General features: G+C 41.2%; 1 protein-coding gene across 1 annotated transcript in view; it reads right to left on the reverse strand.

Moving 5' to 3' along the window:
- ACOXL (acyl-CoA oxidase like) overlaps nucleotides 1-20,797 on the reverse strand; it is a 456,283-nt gene that overhangs the window by 73,582 nt on the left and 361,904 nt on the right. Inside the window, exon 17 of the mRNA XM_040351094.1 lies at nucleotides 20,304-20,374. Within this exon, the coding sequence (XP_040207028.1) occupies nucleotides 20,304-20,374 (71 nt within the window). The remainder of the gene's footprint in view (nucleotides 1-20,303; nucleotides 20,375-20,797) is intronic.

A 20,797-nucleotide genomic window follows, 5' to 3' on the forward strand; every position in this document is an offset into this window, starting at 1 on the left:
ATATGCCGTTATTAGAGGACCAATATCCCTCCCCTACCTTATGTGAAACAATGGGACAATAAACAACTTGACCCACACAATGGGACCCACATTTGGGACACCCAGCTCACTGCTTTATTAACTCAGTGGGCACTTATAAAAAGTCAATTATAAAGTACTCTTGCACTGGTATATAATACCTGATAGGATATCTAGAATTGTTCTAGGGGCTCTTCCCTGCTGTTTTTGAGTATTCAACAAGACAAGCATTATTTACATATCTGTTAGGATGGTTCTCAAATAGGACGCTATGAAGTTGGTCTTTACCAGGTGATATACATCATTTTGGGTAGGAAACATCTGAAAGAACCCAAGGCCCTGTTAAACTTAAAGTCAGAAGGATATACTAACCCACAATTTAAACTTATAACTTTTATCCTGACAGCTGCAAAGTGAACTTTACAAAGTCATGGATATCAGAAAAAAACATAACACAGGTTAAGCAGAAAATGTTGTGTTACCTTATAAATGAAAATCTTTCAGAAATATTACATGACTCCATTTACAAATTTCAAAAGGTTTTGACACCCTGGATAATACATTATATGCATCCAGATTGAATCCATGATTGATCATTGTTACCTACCTAAATGTTTATGGAATATCTTCCCTGTATTCTTTGTGGGTCCTCCTCCCCAGTCCCCCCACAACACACACTCTCTCCCCTTTGTCCTCTATTTCCTTCTATACTTTCTGTGCTCATAACCTTTTCAAGTTTCATGCAGGCACAAATAATTTCTTAAAAGTCAACCATGCCTATTACCCGCCCACCCAGGTTTACTACAACATGTGCACAGGCTCCTTAAACACCTACTTGTGGTGTGAGCATTTCATATATGTAAATGCATAACCACATTACCTTTCCAATCTATGTACTGAACTGTTATATTTGTTCTTAATTGAAAATGTAACCTACCCTCTATTGTGCCTTGTTGTATTCCTTATGAAAACAATAAAAAGCAATGCAATGGAAATCTTCTAGGTTTATCTTGAGAATTAATTTCTTTTGCTTGCTGCGGAAAGTTCTAAAGCATAGGTGTCAAACACAAGGCCCGTGGGCCGAATCCGACCCTCCAGGCCATTTCATGTGGCCCTCGCACCTCCAGCCCTCCTCTGGTCCTCCTCCAGACCCCTACTTTCTGCTTTTAAGCAATGCATCCAGCTTCTTCCCAGCAGCAGCATAAGGAAAGGGGGGTGCACTGTGATGTAAGGTAGAGTGGGGGACTCAACTTCTGATGGTGGGGTGGCTCTTGACATCTAATGTAAGGGGAGGGGATGCGCTGGACATCTAATCTTACAGATACAACCGGCCCTTTTGAGGGCAATCATAATGCTGATGCGGCCCACAATGAAATTGAGTTTGACACCCTTGTTCTAAAGCATGGGATTGGCTTGAACCAACATGGGAATCTAATATTTAGTATGGATTTGAAGCAGATTGCCAATGATCTTCTTTGGCAATACAGTACCAAAAACATGGTTGTTATTACAGCTTGAATTGTGTGGCCTGTCTTTTTATCAAGTTGTGCTTCAAGTATACAAGACATATGACAAGATTCAACAAGGTCATAAAAAATCACCAGTTGAAGTTTATTGATTTCACATTACACTGCTGTAATGGAACTTTTATGGATAGCAAATTTTGTTTATGAATTCTTGAACCCTGCTTGCATTATATTTCTCATCTTGTCTTTTCCCACTTACATTGTTTTTGCTACTCTGCAACATTCACTAATGACACTTGCACTGCATGAAAAACTGCTTTCAAAGAATTCAACAAGGAATATTGATTTTTAGCACTTCCCACACAGCCTTTTGTATGTATTGTATGTATTTTGGAAAATCCCAAGAGATTAGGTGATCTGGCAGGACAGGCTAGTAGCACAAAATGTGCTGAGTATGTACATTTTAGAGTAGAGTTCATTTAGGATTAACATTGGATTCTAAAGGACAGATTTGTATTGGAAAAGTCCTGCTGAGACCATAGATAAGGTAAGAGGGAAAACGTTTTCCGAGCCAACATTAGTTAGATGTTAATTCATATGTAAATTTCAAGTAAGGCACCAGCAGCATGGTCAAAAGAAAATGGTTATTGTTGTTCCTAAAAAAATTGCTCCTTTTTCAGATTTTTTTTTTTTCTACACCAATAAAGATGGAAATCAGTGCTAAGTACAGTGGTTGGTGGTAAGGGAGCTTTTAATGAGGTACCTACAGTAAAGTGATTATTGGGGTGAGTGATGCATAAGCATACATAAAGATTTGGTCTGATTATTCTGTATTTTGGTCCTGTTCTCTATAAATATTCACGACATGTATTCTATTCTCTGTGAACAGTGTAAAGTAGTGTATTGCTATATAAAATATACAGTAATTAAACATGTAGCTAAATTAAATGTGTTAGATACATTGCGTATCTTATCTGTCTGGAGGATTCCTGATTAAGATAACTGCAACATATATAATTTAAAAGAAACTCTACTTTAATTTTAACCTCTTTAGATCTATGGTCAATCAACTAGGCCCCAAGCAGCCTTTGTTTGATTTTACTGATCAGGTCTCACCAATTACATCTACTTTAATTTTGTTTTTTGCTTTTCTTAAGCCTTGTACACACGATCAGTCCATCCGATGAGAACGGTCTGAAGGACCGATGAAGCTGACTGATGGTCCGTCGCGCCTACACACCATCGGTTAAAAAAACGATTGTGTCAGAACGCAGTGACGTAAAACACAACGACGTGCTGAAAAAAACGAAGTTCAATGCTTCCAAGCATGCGTCGACTTGATTCTGAGCATGCATGGATTTTTAACCGATGGTTGTGCCTACTAACGATCGGTTTTGACCTATCGGTTAGGAATCCATCGGTTAAATTTAAAGCAAGTTGGCTTTTTTTTTAACTGATGGTTAAATAACCTATGGGGCCCACACACGATCGGTTTTGACCCATGAAAACGGTCCATCAGACCGTTGTCCTCTGGTTAACCTATCGTGTGTACGAGGTCGTAGAGTGGGATGGGGTCAGAATTTGTCACAGGTTTTCATTGCTGTCTCTATTGGCGGATTTCTCTTCACTTCCAGCCTCGCTCACCACAAAGTAACTAAGGGAAAATTCCAGATGGGGCGCAATACAATAGGGTTCTATCTTCCCAAAGAAAAATATCCCATTCTTTACCATCACACCTTATTGATGTCATCAGTTTTCAGCAGCACCTATATTTGTGAGCAATTGTTTCCAAAGGGTGAAGCACACGAAGAGTAAACGTAGAACCAAAATATCCAATGAGCACCTTGAGAATTCATTGAGACTTGCACTAGTTTTATGTTTTCTTTTGCTTTCTAATAAAAAAAAATACAAAACAAAGAAGTTTTATTACTCAGATAGGTACATTATTTATATCAGTGATAGTCAACTTGTGATCTGCCCGACTTTTTGCCCATCAGCTATCCTTATTTTTTAGTGTATTTTATGTGTGGCCCAAGACAATTATGCTTCTTCTACTGTGGCCCAGAAAGGTCAAAGGGTTGGACATCCCTTCTCTAAAAGATCTGAATGTAATGGTTATAATTATAGTTATGCTATGGGTGGGTGGAGTGGAAACACCTCCAGTCACCTTATCTGGGGAAAAACAACTAAAAATGCCTGAAGGAAAATCAAACAGAACCCATTCCTCTTTCCCCTAAGCCTGGTTAGCTGTAGATGTCTTTGGCTGCCTGAAGCAATTAATAGACACAAGTATTGTCACCAGATCCAGATGAAATTTAGAACAAGACCTGACACTCTAGAAAACTTTGTCTATTACAACAAACGGAAAAACACAGCTTACAGTGATTAACTCATAGTGCATATCAGAAGATTTTTTCAGATACAGATTTCATAGATAGCATGCTGAGGACCAGAATATTAATAGAAAGATGGTATCAAGAGCACAGAAGTATTTACACGAACTAGCCGGAAAGTTACATAGTCAGGTTGAAAAAAGTCCATCTAGTTCAACCAATAAATAAAAAAAGTAATAAAATGGAAAGTATTTTTTTACCGAAAGAATAGTAGATGCTTGGAACTGACTTTTGGCAGAAGTAAATGAACAGTGTCTTCATTTAAATATAATTGGGATAAACATAAGCTTACCTTACGACAAAAAACTTACAAAAATAGGGGCAGACTAGATGGATAGCTTGGTCCTTTTCTGCTGTCAGTCTTCTATGTTTCTATATTTTAGATGGGATTCATATGCTGGCATATGTGATTGGTAGTTATAAGCATGGGACAAAATATCAATTGGTATTCATAAAACATTTTTTTTTCAAAAAGATTGTAATTATATATTTTGGGCCATTTTCTATATAACTTTTTTTTATTACAGCTTTTTACAAAGTGTTAACGGAACTGTAGTATGATTATGTTGTTACTTTGTGGGTGGCAGGTTCACTTTCATAGGGAGAACATTTAACATTATTGTAAAGCTTACATGAAAGTAATTTTTGATGTAACTTTCTCATCTTACATGCTTTCTGTACTTTCAATATTGTTTTACATATGTAAAATCATAAAGTCTTTTACTAGTGGCTATCTCTGATTTCAGGCAATTAGTCAGCATCTCCTCTAAATGACTACGGAATATCCGCAATATGTGTGTGTCAGCTGACAGACTTGAACAGATATGTGTGTGTCAGCTGACAGACTTGAACAGATATGTGTGTGTCAGCTGAGGCCCCGTACACACGTCCGAGAAACTCGACGAGCAAAACACATCGTTTTGCTCGTCGAGTTCCTTGTGAAGCCGCTGAGGATCTCGGCGAGCCAAGTTTCCTCATTGACTAACGGGGAAATAGAGAACATGTTCTCTATTTGGCCCGACGAGATCCTCGTCGGTTTGCTCGGCCAAAAGTGTACACATGACCGGGTTTCTCGGCAGAATACGGCTCCGATCGAGTTTCTGGCTGAATTCTGCCGAGAAACTCGGTCGTGTGTACGGGGCCTGACAGACTTGAACAGATATGTGTGTGTCAGCTGACAGACTTGAACAGATATGTGTGTGTCAGCTGACAGACTTGAACAGACAGGACTAGAGTCAGTAATTTAGTCGCTGTAAAGCAGTACTAAGCAGGAAGCATAGTCTGCTGTTTTAATGAGCAAATATTGCTTCTGCCATGTAGACATACTGTATATTTAGTTACAATAAAAACTAAAGTATTATCTTTACCTTCATCTACGTTTTCATTATGTAATCTGACTGCAGGATGTTTTTCTCTGATTTTGGAACTTTAGTTGAGAAGAGGAACTTAAATCAAATCACTGGGGAGGAGGGCTGACAGTGTAAGATTTCAAGTTGCCTGGCTGTTATACTGATCCAGTGCCTTGAATATGCTCTAAGACACTGATCTAAAACCAGTATGTGGATGAGGAAAGTCAGAGAAATTATTATGTATGGGCTTACTATAGTTTCAAAAATAACTGAAGCCACAAGATTAACAGGACAATAATAATTTTCAGGAGTGGTCAGCGGTGGTTCTGTATGCCCTCAGAACAGGTTGGTTAACAGAGGAAGTGCCCTGCACATCACAAATAGCCCTAGCAATATACAGTATATAGCATTGGGAACAGTATAGGATATATACGTTTATGTATATCAAAAACCTACATCATCCCATTTTACAAATGTCCAACAGACTACAAGTAACCAAGCCTTAATTACACTGAATGCAGGTTTCAGATATATAGCTTTCACTATGTTTTTTGTTTTTTATTTTACAGGAGTACAAAAAATAGTAATTTGTTGGTCAGATATAAGTATTTACATGTAACATTTTCACTGTAGAACTGAGTAAAGTAAAGACGTATGTCTCATTACATGCTTCATACCAATTACCATGTTTTAACTACAGACAACTCAAATACTAAAAGATTTTTAAAAGTGCTCCTAAAACAACATACTGCAATCACCAACCCACTTTTCCAGGCCTTGCAAAGTTTGCCTTGACAAAGGAGACATGCGTGCCTTTGAAATGTGCAGTGTTTAAAAGAGCTATATCTTACAAGGAGTGCTGGCCTTTCCTCCAGTTGAGTCTCTAGAGCAGTGGTCATCAACCCTGTCCTCATGGCCCACTAACAGGCCAGGTTTGCAAGATAACTCAGTGATTGCAGTATTCTAGTCTGCATCTCCCCAATGTGATACATAAAACCTGGCCTGTTAGTGGGCCCCGAGGACAGGGTTGATGACCACTGCTCTAGAGGCACCCCCAACGAAATGTACGCTGGAAGTTTGGAGACCGGAGGTCTGTGTGCATGGTGGATACATATTTTGCTTTAAAGGGGTTGTAAAGGTTCATATTTTATTTTCTAAATAGGTTCCTTTAAGCTAGTGCATTGTTGGTTCACTACCCGCAGGGATGTAGTCCCAAGGGAGGGGGTGAGCACGCTGACTAACCCCCAGCCAGAACGGCTCAAATGATGGGGGAAAGCTAACTGGGGATAAACAGGAAATGAGAAATTCAGACAAATAAAACAAACATTTAGAAGGAAAATCAAAGGAAAAGGTAAGTGAACCAACAATGCACTAGCTTAAAGGAACCTATTTAGAAAATAAAAAAACAAACCTTTACAATCCCTTTAAGCTTTATAGAGACAGACAACACATTTTAAACAATCACAGATTTTTGATGCAGAGTAGACAAGCTAAATTTATAAAGGATAATTTTCATTAAAGTTAAATGCCAAGAACTATACACTTTAGTTCAAATTTACTCAAACAAAATAATTTTCTCGACTTGTGTACCATATAGTAGTAACGTTTCAAGGACAGCATTTTTATTAAAATTAAGAGGCAACTGTATGAAAAATAATTATCCTTAACGCTCAAATACAGAAACAATTCAAATGTAAAATTCCTATAAATGTTTTTAATAACGTTTAGATTTAATACAAAAGATGATTAAAGTTGCGTACAAGACTATTCCTTCTATCCAGTGCTGGGCTGTGGTGGCTTTCAATGGTGCACAAATAACACCAATGTGACATGTATTGCCAATATCAGACTTTATTAACCAGCAAGTAATGCAGCTTCCTTTCTGTTGGGACAGATGACTGGTGTAGGTTGTACAGGGTGGATTCCATTGAGCCATTCAAAAGCAATGACATCATTTTTAGTCCTAAAGACCAGAAGTTGTGTCCATATGTGCCTGGGATCACAGGTAGGTGGGTTGGGTGATGTTTTGTGTCATTTAATAAGGAAGTGAGGCTGCAGCTAGTAAAAAAACTAAGACAAAATTATTAAAAACAGTTTGAAATAGCTAAAGGTGGTGCAACTAGCTGTATTCTACATGTCATGTTTGTGGAACAAGATGACTGAACAAAAGGAAGACCGTAAAAGGAATTGGTTCTTCCTTCAGCAAATTACCACCATGATGGAGGGCCATTACTACATATAGAAACACAGAGAAAATTAAAAACATACATACAGTATGTATAGAATCTGTGTCTGCTGAATTTAGTAAATGATCCTCTATAAATGTACATACTTTGGTGTCTCTCATGACCTTGGAAGGGATGAAACAACCGGAAAGTATTCGCTACATTGCACTTTAACAGTACCACACCATTTTTTATAAGTAACAAATTATATTCCAACGTATGATAATTAAATTTTTTATTTTAATAACTACCATACAGTGCATCCGGAAAGTATTCACAAATTTATTAAAAATAAAAAACAAAAAACCCCATGTACATAAGTGTCAGGGAAATAGGCGCATCCCTAGGCGCAATACTGCAGGGATGGTGAACCGGCACAGGCAAGGGCACGCTGACTCGCATCAACGCACAAGGATGTGCAGAGTCGCAACCAGGCGGATGCGCGGCGCCGTGATCAGGCGATGGCGTGATAGGGGCGCCACTGCCTATTCAAACCCACTGCTGACAATGGCGCATCACTGGTTTATCGTCAGCTCTCCCCTGTGTTCCTGTGCCTTGTATTTCTTGCTGATCTGATGTCCTGTGTACCAACCCGGCTTGTTTGACCTGCTCTTCTTGATTCCCCGGCTTGAACCTTCGGCTTGTACCTGACTTCCTCCTGCCTGCTCCCTGCATTTCATCCCGGCCTGTCTAACGGACTGCGCTTATCCTGTCTCCTGTGCAAAGGACTCGGCTGGCCTTTTGGTCACACTGATCTCGGATTGTCTTACTGTAAACGACCCCTGGCCTGGCTCCTGACTCAGCTATCTAAGTACTCCACTGGTCCTCATCCACTGGACTTCCTAAGCATGCCTGCTTCCAGTAACTTTGCCTGTCCTACCAAATTCCTGGCAACCAGCTCCACCAATCAGGCAACCCATGCTTCTGTGGGCACATCACCTGTGTCACCTACAGGGTTGTGTTGCGCTCGGCTGCAAGGGGAGCCCTCCCAGCATCTGGGCCACCTACCAAGCTCCTGACAAAAAGTATTCACAGTCTTTGCTCAATACTTTGTTGAAACACCTCTGGCACCAGTTAAAGCCTCAAGTCTTTTTGAGTTTGATGCTACAAGCTTGTCACATCTATTTTTGGGCAGTTTCTCCCTTTGCAGGACCTCTCATGTTCCATCAGGTTGGATGGGGAGCGTCGGTGCACAGCCATTTTTTGATCTCTCCAGAGATGTTCAATTGGGCTCTGGCTGGACCACTCGACATTTAAAGAGTTGTCCTGTAGCCACTCCTTTGTTATCTTGGCTGTGTGCTTAGAGTGGTTGTCCTGTTGGAAGATGAACCTTTGCCCCAGTCTGAGGTCCAGAGCAATCTGGAGCAGGTTTTCATCAAGCATGTCTCTGTACATTGCTTCATCTTTCCCTCAATCCTGACTAGTCTCCTAGTTCCTGCCGCTGAAAAACATCCCCCGAGCTTGATGCTGAAACCACCATGCTTCACCGATCGCTCAGTTTGGCCAGACCGCCTGCTCTAGCAAGAGTCTTGGTGGTTCCAAACTTCTTCCATTTACAGGGGATGGAGGCCACTGGGGTCATTGGAACCTTGAATGCGGCAGAATTTTTTTTGTACCCTTCCACAGATCTGTGCATCGATACAATCCTTTCTCAGAGGTCTACAGACAATTCCTTTCACTTGCTTGGTTTGTGCTCTGACATGCACTGCTAACCGTGGGACCTTATATAGCCAGGCGTGTGCCTTTCCAAATCAACAGAAGTTACCACAGGTGGACTACTCCAATCAAGTTGTACTTATGTACATGTGATTTTTTTTTATTCTTAATAAATTTGCAAAGATTTCAAAAACCTTTTTTCATGTTGTCATTATGGGTATTGTTTGTAGAATTTTGAGGAAAATAATGAATTTTAGTCCATTTCAGAATAAGGCTGTAACATAACAAAATGTGGAAAAAGTGAAGGGCAGTGAATACTTTCCAGATACTCTGTATGTTTATATAAAATTTGTCACTTTTTTTTAAATGGTGGGGTACCATTGAGGCTCCATGCACACTGGGCTTAAAAAAAAGTTCTGTTCATATAGAGCATTTTTTGTACAAAGTTTAGACAAGTTTAGGAGAGTTTTACGTTTTTTCTGCCAGTGAGCGCCAATCAGAAAGGCGATTGAGAACGTTTTTTTCCCTGCCTCTAAATGTTGATCTCAAAATATGCCTGTAATCGTCCTACTGTGTATGGACACATAGGATAACATTGAGCTGCTTCTACAGGCAGAACACAAAACTGTAGAAGCAACGTTTTTTACGCCAGTGTGCATGGAGCCTAAGAGAGAAGTAAACTGTTTTGGCTAAAATTCTAGTATGGATCATAGGAGTGCAGTTTGTTCTGCACTCCTGTGACCCATTTTCAGCTGGTCCGGGCTCAGGAAAGATCCAGACTTTACAGTCGGGCCCACATGCAGCTAGCTCAGCCTCTCAGCATGACAACTAGAACCTGGAGAAATCCAGTGCCTCCCGTCCCACCAGCCAACACAGGACTCCAGTGAGTGCTGAACGGGCAAAACAGAAAACCGATGACTGACAGTCATTGTTGCTCAGAGTTGAGGGGGAGAACTGAGCGATCAGCAGTGTTTGATCGCTCAGTTCTCGGGATAGAGCCGGAAGGGGACAGTTGCAGCTGGGATCAGTGCTGCAACCATCTAGGTGAGTATGATTTTTTTTTCTCCTATTGCAGAACTTCTCTTTTACAGTCCTGTGCAACCAATTGTTTAGCGTTGTTTTATCTGTGTTTCATATAATGAAGGAGGTGGTACCTGTAAAACCAAATTCTCTTAGGGGACCCCAGCTCCCCACTTGTGTTTCACAGCTTTTGATTACAGTGGAGCTGAAAAGAACAATGGAAGGTGCAATGATTCTGCACACATTATTAGTCATTGGAGATGGTATTGCTCACCCAGCTGGTACAGTGTGATGGTCAAGGATACCCAATGCCGGTGGTTTCAGTAGTATAGACAACAAAGAGGTGCTAAATCTTTTCCAGGTTTATCAGAAGCTGACAAAACTAGTTTTCCCTTTCTTTTTGATAATAAAGAAGGAAAAATATATTATATCTGACCCTTACAAAAGCAGTCCAGTCAACAAAGACATGGGATCAGTAGAGAAACCTAGGAAACAAAAATAAAAAAATTATAAAAAGAAATTGAAAGTACCATAAAACGGTCTTCAAAAATCAGGTCATGAGATCTGACTGGTTTGTTTCCGATCTCAAAAGATGCAGGGTCGGATTCAGATACATTGGCGTATCTGTCCGGCCCGCATAACGTATCTCTGATACGTTACGCTGCTCTAACTTTGGGCGCAAGTTCTTTATTCACAAAGAACTTGCGCCCTTAGTTAGAGCGGCGTAGCGTATGTGTTGCGGCGTAAGGCCTCGTAATTCAAATGGGGATGTAGGGGGCGTGTTTTGTTTAAATTTCCCTTGACCCCTCGTTTTTTACGTTTTACTTGAACGGCGCATGCGCCGTCCGTAAAATCTCCCAGTGTGCATTGCTCTAAATGACGTCGCAAGGAAGTCATTGCTTTCGTCGTGAACGTAAATTACGTCCATCCGTATTCGCGAACGACTTACGCAAAAAACGACGTAAAAATTTCAAAACTCAGCGTGGGAACGATGGCCATACTTAACATTGGCTGCGCCTCATAGACCCAGGGGTAATTATACGCTGGAAAAAGCCGAACGCAAACGACGTAAAAAAAAAGCGCCGGGCGGTCGTTCATTTCTGAATCGGCGTAACTCCTCATTTGCATATTCGTCGCGTAAAAAAAAAGAAACGCCACCTAGCGGCCGGCCTGGAATCGCAGCCTAAGATCCGACGGTGTAACACAGTTACACCTGTCGGATCTTAGGAATATCTATGCGTAACTGATTCTCTGAATCAGTCGCATAGATACGACCGGCAGAACTCAGAGATAAGACGGCGTATCAGGAGATACCCCCGTCTTATCTCTTTCTGAATCTGGCCCGCAGCCTGCAAGGTAAGATCATTGCAGAGGCTTTAGCTGGTTACATGATGTAGTCACATAGCACTGGATGGAGTTTTGCTATGCAAAGCACTCCATAGGCTGTGCGCTCTCAATTAGACTCTAAGGGCAGAGGCATGGATGGAGGTGTATTTACATCACAAGGGTCCCTTCTTCAGTATGCATTCTGAGTTGTGGCACCAGAAGTGACATCATTGCTGAAATTTTATTACTACAGCCCACAGAAACGGTTATCCAGGCGATGACCAATATTTACTATTTGACATATCAAAAATGCTAGCTGCAAAGTGATAACAAACAGTGAGGCTTATTTATTAAGGCAGAACTGAAGTATCTTTTTTTTTAATTGCAAACACTCTTAACCTGCAAGTTAAAAATCGTGCATGCTTGCATACTTGCAAATCTGTGTGATCTTTTGCTTTATGTGTGCTTCATATTATCCATATGCCATCTTGCCAAGTTTGTTCATCAGCATTAGGAGGTAATGAAAGAGTGCTACCACCTAAAGGAAGTTATATAATCATTCCTTCACAAAAAGTTCTCTGTAGGAACATTTTTTTTTAATATTTTGCCAAGAACCAGGCCTGCAAAATACAGCGTAAATATTTGCCAGCACACCATGGATCTTCTGGCTAAGTCCAAACGTTTTTTCTTTTCTTCAATAAAAAACATCCTGACTTAGCCGAAAGAGCCGTGGTGTGCTGGCAAATATTTACATTGTGCTGTGCATGTTCCAGTCTCCAACTGGTGAGCTGATTCCAGGAATGTGGGCGATGGGAATATGGACGAAGGCCTGCAAAGCGTGCCCTTCTATTTTTAAGCCACTGTTACTTGTTTTAAAAAATGCAGTGATCAATAAATGAGAAAGGAACACACAGGACAGGACTGGGAGCAATCACATTGTGGCTTCCTGAACAACCACTGAAAAGTGATCCACTGTGGATAGCTTTTCAGAGGGGCAGTAGGGACTGCTTCCAGTGGGAACTTAGCCTTAGAGGCAGTGTGGAAAACCTTTGACCTTTGGGCCACAAAGCTTGCTGTCAGGACCTGGACTTAAACCTGGGACCTCAGCTGTGTGTGACAATGAACCTTCTCACTGAGCTATATGAGATGCTGGACAGTGCCTTCTCAGATCCTTTAGGCCTCGTACACACGACCGAACATGTCCGCTGAAACTGGTCCGGTGGACCAGTTTTCCGCGGACATGTTCGGTCGTGTGTACGGCCAACCGGACAATTTTCCGGCGGATCGGACAGGTTTCCAGCGGACAAATATTTCTTAGCATGCTAAGAAACATGTCCGCTGGAAGCCTGTCCGTCGGACATGTTCGGTGGTCTGTACGACTCGCCGGACATGTCCGCTCGGCCGAAAGCCCACGCATGCGTGGAAGCATTGACCTTCCAGGGTCGCGCACGTCGCCGCGTCATCGTCGTGGCCACGTCACCGCGTATCCTGTCCGCGGGAAATTTGGTCTGATGGTGTGTACAGCCATCAGACCAAATGATCCCAGCGGACATGTCCGATGAAAACAGATCCGGTCGTGTGTACAAGGCCTTAGACAACCCTGCCTACTTTAGCATATATAATTGCTACACAAGCCATATTGTAATTGAATATTATATATTTATATATTATATTATTAAAATTACCTTTCCTTTTCAATTCGCAGCATTGTAATGTTTTGTAAAATTCAATATAATATGGCAACTTAGAGATGTTCTGTACACCATTGGTGTAAAGAGCACCTCCAAAATTGTCATTTGCTGCTTGTATGATTGGTTCACTGATTTTCTCAGACATCTGCACTAAGATACAAATCAGATTTTAGGCATCCACTAAGGCTGGGTTCACACCTATACGAATTGGATGTGGATTTCTCCACATCCAATTCGTATAGCAGGAGAATGTGATCGGCTCTCTATGGAGAAACGCTGTACATCTTTGGCTCAGTTTCAGGGCCGAATTCAGGCAAAGATTCAGCCCGATTCGTCCCTGAAACGGAGAACAGGGACGCACAGCGACGGTGACTCTGTAACAAACAGGTTGGAATCCTAGCAATGTACAAAGATCACCCAGAGGGGACTGTTTTTTCTCAACAAAAGTGGAGTAACGCTTAAAGCTTGTATTGATGGCATCCGTTTGACAATAGTTTGAATGCTTCGGCGATCATTAAGAATTCATTGACAGGTGCATTTGACCTGCTCCAAGATGATTTTTCCTTCCAAGACAGGAATGCAAAACCTATTTGAAGCAAACAAAAGCCCATGAACAGAAGCCATTCATCTAAATGTATATATGTTTATTAAATGTGGTTTTTTTTTTTCCCACCTCAGAGAACTCTATCAAGAGACTTATTCAGTTTTGCATTCATTCGCTGTCTCAATCATGGTTCACATCATTGTGGTATATATTCTTAATTTTTCTCTTTTTTTTTTCTTTCCTTATTTCTTTTATTTCTCTTTTTTTTCCCACTACTCATCTTTTGAGTATCCAGTGCCCAACTTGTCAAAAAGGGGTTATTAATACATCTGTGTCTCTGTGGAGATTAATTCCCTTCCCCCCTCCCCTTCCCAACCCATCCCTCCCGACCTCTCTCACTTGGCTCTTCCCAGCTAACACCGGCTTTCCAACTTCTCGATCCTTCCGCAACGTTACCTCATACCATTAAATTGTATAGCATTAGGCTTCTGCATATCCCATCGTATGCTTATACCCTTTCCAGTCCTTCCACTTCTCTTCAAACTCCTCCCAATTCTCTCCATCCCTAAATCTTAGATATTCCAAATTATTAAATGTGTTTTAATACAGCCAGTACAAGTGCCTCAAATGTGTTTATGCTTGGTCCCTGTAATAATCTGTACAGCAGAACCCTGTCAGTCCCGACTTTATTACCATCCAGAATGCTGTCAATCTTAGGCCTCGTACACACGACCGAGAATCCCGTCGTAAAAAAAAAAAACGTTGTCTTTCTCTACGAGATTCTTGTCAAGCTTGACGAGATTCTTGTCAAGCTTGACGAGATTCTTGTCAAGCTTTCCTTGCATACACACTGTCGAGACAAAATCTTGTCATTCTCAAACGTGGTGACGTACAACACGTACGACGGCACTATAAAGGGGAAGTTCGATTCCACTGGCGACACCCTTGGGGCTGCTTTTGCTAATCTCGTGTTACCGCGTGTTAGTGAAAGTTTGGTAAGAGATGATTTGTGCTTTCAGTACATTACAGCGTGACAAATGTGCTATCTCCATTACTTTTACCGAAGGTGTGCTTCCGTCTCATACTTGATTCTGACCATGCGCGGGTTTTTAAGACTCGGAAAAGAATACACACAAACGTTTTTCTCGTCGTAAACCAGCCCGACAAGAATCACGATGAGAAAATTGAGATTCCCAACGAGAAAATAGAGACCAGGTTCTCTTCTTTTCTCGTCGAGATTCAGTTTTTGCGACGAAAAACATACACATGAACAGTTTTCTCGGCAAGAAAGCGCTGCCAGCAGTTTTCTTGCTGGTTTTTGCCAAGAAAACCGGTCGTGTGTTCGAGGCCTAACACTAGGAACCTTTTTTTTTCAGGAGGTAGGAGCACAAGGAGGAAGAACACATACACAGGCAATGAACCTACATTGCATAAAAGGCAATAAGAAGGTTGTCATTTTGAAATTATTTTCATAATGCACAACAGGAAAATAGTCTGTTTGCAAGCCTTCTTGTGTTTTCCACTTGGATGCAGAATAAAAAGTGTAGCCTAACCACACTGAGCTGAATAAAAGAAGAATGAATCACTTCCTTCTGTTTGATCACAGCCTGGATGAGGATAAATACATATTTTTTAGGCACATAAGTACAAAGAAATGTCAGCTGGGACTACGTGGCACTTAAAACACCTCAAAGTTGATAATGTGAGGCTTTGGAGGAAAGTACACTTTTTTGGGTTTATTTAAAAAAAAAAAATATTGAGCTTTTCAAAGTGCAATGGAGACTAGAAAACAATTGGTTAAAAAAGGAAAGTATTGTCTACAGAAAATCACATTAATGTTACAGGGAAACACAAGGGATAGAACATTCATTATTCTAAACATACATGGTAGAAATTCACATAAACAGGGTTGCTCATGAAATTATAAATACCGTAGGTAGATACCGGTTTTAATGAAAAGCTTTCTAACTGATTTTAATGATTTGTATCTTGCCAATGCAAATCTTTCTTGTATTAGAATGTTTTCTGGCAAAAGTTTCATGCCAGTATAACTTACAATGATGTCATTTTTATGTATTGGAAGGATATTGCAGCGTGAGAAAATACTAAAGTACAGAACATATTTCACAAGTTCCCCTTTCAGTGTACCGTGAAAATCAATAGCTGTACATTCTAATGTACTGTACCGCCCAAACTTTTTTTTTTACTTGATGTGCAGGGGGGTCAATAATAGAGAGTACAGAAGATGATAATATCTAGAATGGTAAAATGAGATGGTATGAAAATGTGAAAATTACAATGTGAATATGAAAATTATGAAAAATAAATAATTTATAAAAAAAATAATAGAGTTTTCTCCCGGTGACAATACTTTCAGATAAAAAAAGTGAGAGACCACATCCAGAAGAAAAAAAAAATCATATTTTTTTTCTTTTTAGTAGAGTAGGGGAGGGGAAGAACATCTGCCAGCTTTCCATTGATGTCTGGGTGCCGGTTTCTCATTTTCTGTGACAGTAAATGAGGGAAAATCTTTCTAAGGGAGTCCTTGACAGCAGTGGTTCAAATTCTCAGGGTCCACACGCTGGCTTAAAAAAAAATGCTGTTTCTACAGGAGTTTTGTGTTTTGCCTGTAGAAGAAGCTCAATGTTATCCTATGTGTCCATGCACATTAGGATGATTAGAGGCAGGAAAAAAACCCTTCTGGATTGCGTTTTTGATTGGAGCATTCTAACCACTCCTAAGCTCGCCTAAACTCCTGTACAAGGATGCTCTATATGAGAATTGTTTTACTGCCAAGGGAACTGGCATTTATTTTAAGCCCAGTGTGCATGGAGCCTCAGAGCGGGATCAAGGTAGTTGAGGCTACTGCCTTGGGCACCATACTGAAGGGGGAGAACTACTGGAATGGGAGCCTATCCTGACTCAACTTTCTCCTGCACTGTGAAGGGCCAGCCTGTCAAACTGACAATTTAGCAGTAATTTATGAATAAAGGTTACAAAAGACATACCCTGTCACCCGCACATAAATCATGTTGTTGACCGTCATTACACATTCTTATTTCTATTACAAGGTTCTAGGCTGCCACTCTGTCTGTCAGGGCAGTTTGATTGGGTCCATATTGTTCCTGGTCCATTTACAGTGTACTTAACTATTGTTCTGTACATCTAGAACTGAACTGGCAGTAGAGTAGAGAGGCAGTTTGCCTATTATATGTGTTGGTTCTACATAAACTAATGCAGAGGAGGTAAACTGTCCCCTTTAGCATCTCCCCTCCCCTCTGGGTGTGCCTTGTGTGACTGATAGACATTTGATATTGTAAGTGTAATAGGCTAGTAATAGGCTAGCCCATTGGCCTCCAGACTGTGGCCTGGGGACAGATGCGGCCCTCTGCTTGCTTTTATCCAGCCCTTGTGACATTATTCCTCCCCACTGTCAGCAACAGTGGGGCATTGTCCTTGTCACCAACATGGACAATGGGATGCTATTCCTTCCACTGACATCAAGGATGGGGCACTATTCCTCCCACTGACACCAATGATGGGGCACTATTACTCCTACTGACACCAATGAAGGGGAACTGTCACTCCCACTCGCACCACGATGGGGCAGTATTACTCCCAATGGCACCAGTGATGGGGCATGGTTTACTCCCACTGGCCCCAATGATGGGGCATGGTTTACTCCCACTTACCCCAACGATGGGGCACTGTTTACTGCCACTGACGCCAGTACCCTTTCTGCTCCCAATGGCTAAAGTGCAGCCCCTCTAAAGTATGAAGAACAGTAAACTGGCCCTTTGTTTAGACAGTTTCGAGACCCCTGGGCTAGCCAGTTGCCTTGGGTAGGAGAGGCCAGCCTTCCTAAGTTGATGAGTTCAGTTGTATCCTATGTAAATCTTCTTAGTTATGCAGAAATGGTAGAAGTAGTTTGCAACGTGGTGGTTATAATAACAAAAATAATCCAACAATTACTTGCTATATGGACCAGCTCTAGTGGTCCCACTGACACATTAAGTACAAGAGCTGTTTTGTAGACTACAATGCTCCTTTCCATAGTTAGACTCCAACTCACTGGGAGTCAGACATGCACTGGCGTTGCACCCGATTCATAGATGCTTACCTACGCATCTTGGTTATTTTACTTACTCTCTCTCTTTGGCTATGCTAGTGGTTGATTTTCCCCTCCTTTATACCAAGCCTCTTTTTTTGAGACACCACAATGTAGATTTTCTGAATGTGTATCTACTGGTAAGTTGAGCTCATGACACTTCTGTTAGAATTTACATTTTCTTGTCATCTTTTTTATAAAAAAATAAATTGCAAAAAGAAAAATATAAGGGTTGTTCCCCATCAGTCTATGGAAAAGCAAAATCGATGTTGTCTCAGCTGGCAATGTGCTCAAAGTCAAAAAATTACCTTTCAGTTTAGTGCAATAGCTCCTAAAAAGAAGGGATTAGAGGTGAAATGCAGTCGGGACAAAGCCTCACCTGTACATACATACAGTATCTCACAAAAGTGAGTACACCCCTCAGATTTTTGTAAATATTTTATTATATCTTTTCATGTGACAACACTGAAGAAATGACACTTAAGAGTGTACAGCTTGTATAACAGTGTAAATTTGCTGTCCCCTCAAAATAACTCAACACACAGCCATTAATGTCTAAACCGCTGGCAACAAAATAAGTGAAAATGTCCAAATTGGGCCCAGTTAGCCATTTTCCCTCCCTGGGGTCATGTCGTTTGTGTTACAAGGTATCAGGTGTGAATGGAGAGCAGGTGTGTTAAATTTGGTGTTATTGCTCTCACTCTCTCATACTGGTCACTGGAAGTTCAACATGGCACCTCATGGCAAAGAACTCTGAGGATCGGAAAAAAAAATTGTTGCTCTACATAAAGATGGCCTAGGCTATAAGAAGACTGCCAAGACCCTGAAGCTGAGCTGCAGCATGGTGGCCAAGACCATACAGAAGTTTAACAGGATAGGTTCCACTCAGAACAGGCCTCACCATGGTCGACCAAAGAAGTTGAGTGCACGTGCTCAGCATCATATCCAGAGGTTGTCTTTGGGAAATAGATATATGAGTGCTGCCAGCGTTGCTGCAGAGGTTAAAGGGGTGGGGGGGTCAGCCTGTCAGTGTTCACACCATACACCACACACTGCATCAAATTGGTCTGCGTGTCTGTCGTCCCAGAAGGAAGCCTTTTCTAAAGATGATGCACAAGAAAGCCCATAAACAGTTTGCTGAAGACAAGCAGACTAAGGACATGGATTACTGGAACCATGTCCTGTGGTCTGATGAGACCAAGATAAACTTACTTGGTTCAGATGGTGTCAAGTGTGTGTGGCGGCAATTAGGTGAGGAGTACAAAGACAAGTGTGTCTTGCCTACAGCCAAGCATGGTGGTGGGAGTGTCATGGTCTGGCTGCCAGCACTGGGGAGCTACACTTCATTGAGGGACCAATGAATGCCAACATTTTCAACATTTCTTGAACCTTTATTCCTTTATTTTTATTTAATATTTAAAAATTGTTAAGCTGAATTTCTGAATGATTCAACTAAAAGTAAGGAGCATTGCCTCTCCTAAGAAGCAAACATAGTGTGAACTCTATTACTTTGCTGTCTGAGCGTGGCAGCGAGTGATATAGACACGCTTGGCCAGAATCACAGCATTAAATGGCGTGAACAGTTCTTTGGCTCCCTCAAAATGCTTGCCCCCCCTCACCATATCCTAATGCTGCACTGACTTGAATTATGGAATAATACAAAATGTTACAGTAGAATGGTATCTCCACATCTCTTCTAATAAGTATAGTATTGAATTCCTCCCTAGTTTCTATGCAGAGCTGCACTAGATTTTGCACTCTATAGTCTTAGTAAATCATCCTTTGAATGCATTCTTAATTGAGACAAGTACACACTATAGAGGGGTATGCTTTGTTCACATTTCATATCTGAGGTTTACAATCACTTTTACACAATTTTTAACTCTCGTGCTTTCCCTGAAAATATAGGAAAACTATTTTCATGAAAATTAATTAACAAAGCTGAAGGAAGTGATTCCATGCAAATGTCACAATTGTTTGTAGAATAACAGTGTTTCCTGTGCATGACAAAACGTGGGTAGGTAAATAGCTTTTGTCACAGCATACAAAAATAAAGTGTAAGGCCCCTTTCACACAGTGTGGACTCCCTTTTTCTCAGCGGTGGATCTGTCTGCCGATCCCCTGCTGTGCAGATCAAAGCAGGTGAATGACAGGTCCATGTCCACTCAGTTTATGCAGAGAGCTAAACCCACAGGCCCGCTCTGTTCTGTGGGTGGCCAACAGTAAATAGACTCAGCTGTCCATTTGCACTTGACTGCCCTCCAAATCGATCCCCCCTAAATGAAGGACAGATTTCCTTCCTTTTTTTTTTTTAAGTGGACCGGATCAGATCTGAGGCAGGTGGGTGGGACATGGACACAAATCCGTTTACACCCTTCAGTCCATAAGTGTGAAGGGACCGTCCAATCAGGTCTGCCTGAAAAACTCAGGTGGACCTGATTGTAACGGCCGTGTGAAAGAGGCCTAAACAGATGCAACTGTGGATTGTGAGGGGAATTCCACTATACCTCCATTAGTAAACGCTGGTCCACCGGCACAGGGCAAGACTCCACCGCCAAGGCAAACTGCTCCAGAGTCACTGAGAAAGACAAAATGTAAGCAAATTATCACAAGTACACACCTTCTACCAATAATCAGTAACAAACAGTGTCTAGCTGAGGCTGGGTTCACACTTGTCCGACAAACGGTCCTACATTGGGAGCCTCATGTAGCATGACGTGTGAAAATCAATGTTTCCCTATGAGAGCTGTCTTAACTGGTCCTACACAAGTCAGTCCGACTTTGAAAATGCTCCCTGTACTACTTTTGGTCCTACATTGATCCTACTTCAACCCATTGAATATCATTGAAGTCTGACAAAAGTAGTATCCTGTTCATGAAAGTAGGATGGATGTAGGACCAATGTAGGATAAATGTAGGACCAATGTAGCAGAGCAAAGTAGGATGAAAGTAGTGTAGTAGTGTGAACCCAGCCTCAAAGGCTCATTGACAATGTGTGCTT

The sequence above is a fragment of the Rana temporaria genome, chromosome 4 (genome assembly GCF_905171775.1).
Source record: "Rana temporaria chromosome 4, aRanTem1.1, whole genome shotgun sequence".
Classification (NCBI taxonomy): Eukaryota; Metazoa; Chordata; class Amphibia; order Anura; family Ranidae; genus Rana; species Rana temporaria.